This window comes from Coenobita brevimanus, chromosome 50, assembly GCF_032717465.1.
Source record: "Coenobita brevimanus isolate Jiangsu-jjx chromosome 50, ASM3271746v2, whole genome shotgun sequence".
NCBI lineage: Eukaryota > Metazoa > Arthropoda > Malacostraca > Decapoda > Coenobitidae > Coenobita > Coenobita brevimanus.
Genome location: NC_137003.1, coordinates 17,212,291 through 17,221,445, shown reverse-complemented (window position 1 = coordinate 17,221,445; position 9,155 = coordinate 17,212,291). Strand labels below are relative to the sequence as shown.

At 45.2% G+C, this 9,155-nt stretch overlaps 1 protein-coding gene across 1 annotated transcript; it reads left to right on the top strand.

Annotated features, from left to right (window-relative positions):
• The first annotated feature begins 2,632 nt into the window (after nt 1–2,632).
• On the top strand, nt 2,633–7,216 carry LOC145399686 (uncharacterized). The gene has a single exon (XM_080272233.1). It carries the CDS (start codon nt 2,633–2,635, stop codon nt 7,214–7,216), a length of 4,584 nt encoding a protein of 1,527 aa, XP_080128359.1.
• The last annotated feature ends 1,939 nt before the right edge of the window (nt 7,217–9,155 follow it).

The following is a 9,155-nucleotide window of genomic DNA, read 5'->3' as shown; positions in this document are numbered from 1 at the left end:
ATGCCGGGGTTCATCCAACGTATTCGCGTCATAATACGACGATGCAAACAAACACAGTGGTGCCACATCTACCAAGACGCCGTGAGTCGGTGTAGTACTTAGAAGTGAAGCCGATTGTACATGAGCATAAAAAACTGACTTCAACTGAATGGGTTGGAAAGCACAACGTTGCAACGTAGAGGAAGTGTTTGTGTCCAACAAGGCCATCTTACACTCATCTACATCTGACGGTATAACGACAAAATGGATAGCAGGATATACATGGAAATCAAGAAAGGAAGCCTTACACTTCTCAAACTCTTCCACAGTCGTTTCTGCTATATTCTCTTTGTCATCCGACATAACTAGCAGCTCTGGTCCCTCATTCAGAATGACAAGTGTGCCTTACACTTCTCAAACTCTTCCACAGTCGTTTCTGCTATATTCTCTTTGTCATCCGACATAACTAGCAGCTCTGGTCCCTCATTCAGAATGACAAGTGTGTTGTTAGTTGTAGCAAAAGGGAAAGGAATGAACCGTCATGCGTTGTGTGTAATAGCATTCCTCATAGGTACCAATATCACGATGCCATCATGGGTCAACTGGGCCTCAAACAACGGGTAATAATAGTCCAATTGACTCAGCAAAAAGTGGCGTAAGTCCATGCTTCCACATAGCTACGTCAAGAGCATTGGTTAGAATATGAGTAGGACGCAATTAAGCATTAACCCTGTTCAAACTTGCATCGATTAAGCTGTCCACCATATTGGCTGCATGCGACTCCAAAGCAATGACTGACTCATCGAGAACATGTAAGTACTCAGTGATTAACACTAAGCTAGTTAGGGTTGGTAGGTTGGTTTGGATGTTGTTCACAACTCCTACGAGATGGTTGGTAGTCTCAGTTATCTTGTTAGCTTTGTTAGTGAACTCATCTAATTGTTCATACTTGTGTACAATTAGCCTGTTATTTGCCTTAGCCGCCAATGCCAAATCATGCATCTGTCTGCCCAATTGCACTAAGTCCTTGTCTAGTGCTGTACCAAAGAGCTTTTGAGACAGGATGCCTATAGGGTCCACAAGTCCTCTATTAGTACGTGCATGGACATGCTGGGAAAGATCAGAATCAGCATTAGGTAATGCAACGTGTAATTTAGTGAGCCTGTCTGTGAACCTATCTATATGTCCAGTTTGAAGCTTGACTATGCTATGCAAGGTTGGTATGAAAGCACTGTTGTCCGAGGTCGTCAGCTGTGGGTTCAGGTCAAATAAGTTTTCTATTCCCAACAGTTGTTGTCTGAGGTGGAAAAATCCCTCGAAGACCTCCCTAACAGTATCTGGAGCTCGGAGATAGCCTTCCATTGGATAGTAGACGCATACTGCATCCTCTACTACCACGACTTCTCCAAGTGGGCTCTTCAGGACTCCTGGCATTAGTGCAGTCGTGTCAATGTCCGACGTCGATCCATAAGTCTACCCCAATGTCACGTGGACGCATATTTTGTGTAGGTAATTGTTCCCCTTCGCGCCACGTGTATAACTAGCTAGTTAAGGTGTTTCTAAATTAACGAACTGGCGACCCAATGAAGTTGTGGTAGGCCTGCATATAAGCCCAGGCGCAGAGGCTCGGCTCTCTCTCTCACTCTGTTTCCCTGTCAGTGACGCCGGCTAGCTCTGGGTCGTCCAGGTTTAAGGTTTGTGTATGTCCTTGGTTAGGGATGTAGGATGGACTTTAGCAAGTTTATGCTCTTGTCCAGTAGGCAGGGTGATGTTTTGTGTTTTGTTTTCCCACTGTTGGTTGTAAGTTAAGGTAGTTTAATAGATTATGTTAATTTTGTACGTGGTGTTTTGACTCTCCTTAAATGTTCATATGCTAAAGTAACTCCAGATCTAAGTAATTCAATATGGTCTTGTCGTACACTCAATTATCATTCTATCGTGGTTTTACTCAGGCCGTGCACCCTGTCCACTTGGTGATTGGGTAGTTTGCGACAAATGGGGGCCTGTCCGGGATTGAATATGTATACTAGCCTGTATATTTAGCTACATTACACGTTCCTGTGTACTCCCTGTGCATTGCAATTTAGCCTTTAGCAACAACTGTTTCCCTCATATTTGAGTTTGCTTTATGAAACAAGTGTTCTCCCTGGTAGTCCTAATTGTGTGCACTAGTGTATACGCGTGTAGCTAATTCCTGCTCAGTTACCTCATTCAAGAGCTGTGTTCCGTTCACGAAACTGTTCCTAGAGTGTTGTTGCTTTACAACTCTTTGTTTGTTCTACTCTGTCTGGGCATATGGGTCATGTATATTGTATGATCTATATTATTTGATAGTGTGGTGTATAGTGTTTTGTGGAGTTTGTTGTCTTAGCTCCATACACACCACTATCGCTATATTTACTATACCAGTTGTTTTACTTTGATCTATTAGGAGATTATTACGTACCCACGTACAGCAGAGATTAGTACTCCCACTTTACTGGTGACATCGTATTCCCCACGTAATTTTTGTAGTGTGTGTGTGCGCGCTACGTTTCCGTGTGTGGTGGAAGGTTTATTGTCCCACTAGGTGAAGTGGTTTACTGATATTTGAGTGATTACACTATCTAGCTAGCTAGCTTATTTTCGTTGTCCTTCCCTTCTCGCCGCCATCATGTTTGTGTTGGAAGATTTTGTTTCTAATCCTACAGTGACTGCCCTTTCTAGGTTAACCAAGGTTCAGTGGGAAGCGTTGGCAGCTTATTATAAGCTTGAGCTTCGTCCTAGGTTGAAGAAAGATGATATAAAGCAGTTAGTACTAGCACACATGGTGAGGGAGGAAATTTTCAGTGAGGAAGAAGTGAACATGTTGGAACATCCTAGTGATTTGATGGCTTTGAGGAAAATTGAGCTGGAGGAAAAAAGGCTTGAGGTTGAGAGGATGAAAGCGGACAATGACAGAATCCGTCTCTCTCGTAGTCCCACATCGCCTGAGTGTGAGCCAGATTCCTTCAAAATTGCTGCAGTATTAAAGTTTGTTCCTAAATTTAATGAGGAGGATCCAGAAGATTTTTTCACCCATTTTGAGAAGTCGGCTGAGCTCCATTCTTGGCCCCAGGATAAGTGGGTGTTGCTAATACATAGCTCATTTACTGGTAGAGCTCAGGAAGTGTTTACCGCACTGGATGCCACTCAAATTGAAGATTATTATTTTGTAAAAAAAACTGTATTGCATGCATACAAGAAAGTGCCCGAAGCTTATCGGCAACAGTTCCGCCGTTGCCGTAAGACAGAGGGACAGACTTATGTAGAATTTATCCGCCGCAAACAACGACTTTGTAAAAAATGGGTTGAGAGTGAGTTGACTAGTTTGACAGTTGAGGGCTTGCTGGAGTTGTTTGTGCTGGAGGAAGTGAAATCTTGCCTCCCAGCTAGAGTAAGGTCACATGTGGAGGAAAAAGGGTTATGTACGTTATCTGAGGCTGGCATTGCTGCCGATCATTTCTCCCTAACTAATAGTGATCCCTTCCACAAGTACAGGTTGACTGCTCCCCAGCATAAGCCAGCCAGCACTTCACAGAGTGAACGGCCCCTGAATAAGAAGCTGACGGAGTCCCAGGGACCTTCCTTTAAGGTTGATCCCACTGGTGAGTGCGCTGGTGAGGAGACTCGTGGAGTTACTAATCCAGACGTGAAGAGGTCTCTCTTCTGTAGGTACTGTAAGAAGCCTGGCCACATCATCAAAGGCTGTAGGAAGTTGGCCAGTAAGTACAGCCCCACCCAGGGCAATGCAGTTCTCCATGCCAGTGCACTCACCCAACCAGTGGAGGTGAGCGACCCACAGGTTAGTGATTTACTTGTTTCGGGGCCATGTGAACATTCAGGTGATTCCCTTAAAGTACCCCCATCATTTAAACCATTCTGCTCAAGAGGTGTAGTATCAAAACATGAGTCCAGTAGATTCTCTGCTCCTCTTGTTGTGTTGCGTGACACTGGATCTGATCTATCTTTCATTTTAAAGGAAGATGTTCCCAATTTTGATTGTTATACAGGTGAGACTGTACTAGTGTCTGGTCTGCCAGGAGAGGCTAGATATCCCCTTTGCTCAGTGTATCTTCGGTCTGTGTTTGTCACAGGTCCAGTAACACTAGCTGTAGTAGATCACCTCCCCGTTGGGAACATTTCAGTATTAATTGGCAATGATTTAGCTGGTTCCCAGGTTACTGCTAACCCCATGGTTTCAGACAAACCTGTTGATGTCAACAACACTACTGACCTAGAGTTGAAGCACCCTAATCTCTTCCCAACTTGTGCTGTTACTCATAGTCAGAGCCAGAGGTTGTTGGATCCACATACCCCTGCTGTAGAGCCAGAGGAAAACACACCCGAGGGAGATGTTTCCCTTGCGGAATTGTTTGACGATACACTCAGTAAGTCTAGTTCTGGTCTCCTTGACTTTGGTAGCACCCCTATCACAAGGGAGAGATTAATTCAGGAACAGTCTAGTGACCCCGAATGTAAGTTGTTTCTTGCACAGCTTACTGAAGGTAATGAAATAGATGAGGTTCCACACTGTTTTTATCTCAATTTGGGGGTGTTGATGCGTAAATTCAGACCACCTAAGGCTCCTGCCAATCACACGTGGGAGACAGTCCATCAGATCGTCATCCCAAAATCTCTACGTATTGAGATATTGAAGGTGGCACATGATGGGGTGGGTGGACACCTGGGAGTCCGTAAGACTTACCACAAGATTTTGTCTCATTTTTACTGGCCAAAGTTGATGAAAGATGTTAGTACCTATTGCCGTACCTGTCATGTGTGTCAGATTAGTGGCAAACCAGGCACTGAAGTCAATCCTGCACCCCTTCAGCCCATTCCTGTCATGAAGGAGCCCTTTAGTAAGGTAATTGTTGATTGTGTGGGCCCTCTCCCAAGGAGCAAACGCGGGAATCAGTATTTATTAACCATAATGGATGTTGCCACTCGTTACCCTGAGGCCATACCTCTCCGTAGTATCACTAGTAGGAATGTTGTCAGGGCCCTGATCAAGTTCTTCACACAGGTTGGGTTACCTGCCATCGTGCAGTCCGACCAAGGGTCTAACTTCACCTCCAGGCTGTTTCAGCAAGTGATGAGGGCCCTGGGAGTCCGTCAGTGTAAGTCAACCGCTTACCATCCCCAGAGTCAAGGAGCCCTGGAACGTTTCCATTCTACCATTAAGACTATGATACGTACTTATTGTTTGGAAACGGGTCAGGATTGGGATGAGGCTATTGATCTTTTATTGTTTTCAATTAGAGATAGTGTAAATGAGAGTCTAGGCTTCACCCCGTTTCAACTCATTTATGGACACCAGGTCCGTGGTCCTCTCAAAGTCTTGAAAGAATGCTGGTTAAATGACGAGAGTACTGTACCGATTGCTGCATATGTAACTCAGTTCCGCTCCAACTTGCAGCGTGCCTTAAAGTTTGCCCATTCTAATCTCAGTCATGCTCAAATACGAATGAAAGACAATTATGACAAAATTCACAAGGCACAATCCCGCATTTTTCATGTTGGTGATCAAGTTTTAGCTCTGCTACCAGTACCAAAGCAGCCTCTTCAGTCTCGGTACTCTGGGCCATATCATGTTTTGAAGCGGGTTGGAGACCTTAATTATATCATTGCTACGCCAGAGAGGCGGAAGAAAAGGCGAAGTGTCCATGTCAATTTGTTGAAAATGTATCACTCTCGTGACCAATCACAAGGAGGGGAAGTGGAACAGGTCACCTTAACAGGAACTAGAGTAGTGGAAAAGTCAGAGGAAAATGACCCTACACCATTCGTAGGCAGTAAGCTGTCAAATCGTGAAATTCTAACAAATCTTATGAGTAAATTAGAGCATCTTCCCCCCACCCAGGCAGGCGATATTGACTGTCTTCTACAGGAGCATCCAGACCTCTTTGGTGACACCCCTCGGCTCTGTACCCTGCTGCCCCATGATGTGGATGTTCAAGGAGCCCCTCCGATCCGACAAGCTCCATACCGTCTCAGTGCCGAGAAGAGGGAATTCCTGCAGTCCGAGGTGCAGAGGCTAAAAGAGCAAGGTTTGATCCGTCCAAGTATGAGTCCCTGGGCCTCACCTGTAGTATTAGTCCCCAAGGCTGGAGGAAGTTACCGCCTTTGTGTAGATTATAGGAAGGTCAATGCTGTTACCCTGCCCGACTCCTTTCCACTACCCAGATTGGATGACATTATTGATGACCTAGGAGTGGCCCGCTACGTCACTAAGCTTGATCTCCTCCAAGGGTATTACCAAGTGCCCTTGACAGAACAAGCCAAGTCAATCTCTGCCTTTGTCACTCCAAGCGGCCTTTGGGAATTTCTAGTTCTTCCCTTTGGCATGCGGAATGCCCCGGCCACATTCCAACGACTAATGAACAATTTGATTGCAGAGTTGCCTGGCGTCCGTGTGTACCTAGATGACTTAGTTGTCTGGAGTGACAATTGGAAGGAACACCTTGAGAGGCTGCGAAAGCTCTTTGATGTCCTGGAGGAGGCCAATCTCACAGTGAACCTCGCCAAGAGTGAGTTTGGGCACGCCCACGTCGTGTTCCTGGGGCATGTGGTTGGGCAGGGCCAGCTAGCCCCTGTTGATGCAAAGGTGGATGCCATCTTACAATATCCACCACCAACTGACCGAAAGTCTACCATGAGGTTCCTTGGGATGGTGGGTTACTATCGTCGTTTCTGCAGGAACTTTGCCCAGGTCGCTGCTCCCCTTACGGATCAACTTAGCTCCAAGAAGACGTTCCATTGGACAAATGAATGTCAGCAGGCATTTGAGGGTTTGAAGGCCCTGCTGGCTTGTGCTCCTGTGCTCCGAACCCCGGACCCACATCGGCCCTTCATCATTAGAGTCGATGCAAGCGATGCAGGGGTGGGGGCAGTGCTCTTGCAAGAATATTGTGAAGTGTTACATCCCATAAGCTACTTTTCCCAAAAGTTTAAGGTTTATCAAAAGGCTTATGCCACCGTTGAAAAGGAGGCTCTTGGAATTGTCATGGCAATAGAAAAATTTGAAGTATATCTGTCCAGTAGCACATTCCCCATCACAGTGTTCACAGACCACAACCCCCTTGTGTTTATTGAAAAGGTCAAGTTTAAGAATGCTCGAGTGCTGAGATGGGCTCTAGCCTTGCAACCGTATAATATAAAACTGCAGCATATTCGTGGCAAGGACAATACCATTGCAGATGCGTTGTCAAGAGTGTGAACAGAGTGTAGGTTCCCTATGATTTACCATGTCATTTACCCATTCTATGTTTTAGGTTTAAGGAATTTTTTTTAATATTGAAGTAAACCTACTTTTGTACCTATAATGTTTGTACATGTTAGAGTAACTTTTTCCGGCTTGGTAAAAAGTTCTTTTTTTTGGGGGGAGGTGTCACGTGGACGCATATTTTGTGTAGGTAATTGTTCCCCTTCGCGCCACGTGTATAACTAGCTAGTTAAGGTGTTTCTAAATTAACGAACTGGCGACCCAATGAAGTTGTGGTAGGCCTGCATATAAGCCCAGGCGCAGAGGCTCGGCTCTCTCTCTCACTCTGTTTCCCTGTCAGTGACGCCGGCTAGCTCTGGGTCGTCCAGGTTTAAGGTTTGTGTATGTCCTTGGTTAGGGATGGTTAGCAAGTTTATGCTCTTGTCCAGTAGGCAGGGTGATGTTTTGTGTTTTGTTTTCCCACTGTTGGTTGTAAGTTAAGGTAGTTTAATAGATTATGTTAATTTTGTACGTGGTGTTTTGACTCTCCTTAAATGTTCATATGCTAAAGTAACTCCAGATCTAAGTAATTCAATATGGTCTTGTCGTACACTCAATTATCATTCTATCGTGGTTTTACTCAGGCCGTGCACCCTGTCCACTTGGTGATTGGGTAGTTTGCGACACCCAAGCAACGCACAAGGAGTATAAATCTGAGCCACGTTTTCTGCAAGAGAAGATACTCCCTTAATCACTCTTGCTGTGGGATCATAGCTTGGTGTGATATTCTTGGATAGGGACAGGTACGAATGACGACATAGATGGCGATGAAGACAGCAGGGACAACACATCAGATGATTGGTTAGTTAGGCCTAGCTCTTGACTTACTGGTTTGATCCTGTCAGCGTGTACTATCTCCTGAGTTCCATTAGCATCATCCCTTATTCTATAAGTACGTCCACGCACTCGTTCCACAATGGTATATGGTCTGCGGAACTTAGGCCTGAGTTTGGAAGTTCTCTCAGTGTTATGGATCATCACCTTCTGGCCTACCTCCAGCATCTTTTCTTGACTACCCTTGTGTTGTTTCGCCATCATCTCCTTTCTTGAGGCTTTTAATCATTTCTGTACTTCACTATGAATACATTGGAACTTTGCAAACTGGACTTTGTTATGATCCTCTTGATTATATACTGGAGTAGGAGGTCCACCTAGCAAATCGTAGGGTAACATTTCCTCCTCCCCATAAAGGGTGTAATGAGGAGACTTCCCCGTTGACGAATTGTCTGAGGAGTTGATGGCCGCCGCTACATGTGGTAACCAGTCTTGCCAGTTATCCTCCAGTGAGTTGATCACTGGTCTCAAGACTTCTAATATCTTCCTGTTTATCCTCTCCACAAGGTCATTGCTCTTGGGACTGTAAGGCATCACAAGGACTTGCTTTACCCCATATGTACGACAGATTTCCTGTAACACTTGGTTATGAAATTCACTGCCATTATCGCCGAGCAATACCATTGGTGTAGAGTAAGGACAGATCACTGAGGTTACAAAAGCATGCGCCATCTCCTCTGCAGTTTTTGTCTGTAAAGGTGCTAAAACAGTGAATCGCAAAAAATGGTCCATTGCCACCAACACATAGCTTGAGCCTTGATGACTCTTTGACAACATTAAGAGATCAATGGAGACTGTATCCCAAGGTTTTTCCAATAGGGGATACTCCAAGATGGGAGTCGGAGGTCCAGTCGTTTCTCGTATTTCTGAGCACTTGACACATTGACTAAGGTGGGCTTCTATGTCCTCCCTCATGGTCGGCCAATAGTTTTTCTTTCTTGCGTCACGTATGCATCTGTTGCGTCTGGGATGACCCACTTGACGAATGTCATGAACCAACTGTAACACAGTTGCTGTAGTGTAGCAGGAACAACCAACAGGGTCCTTCCCTGGGGGTTTC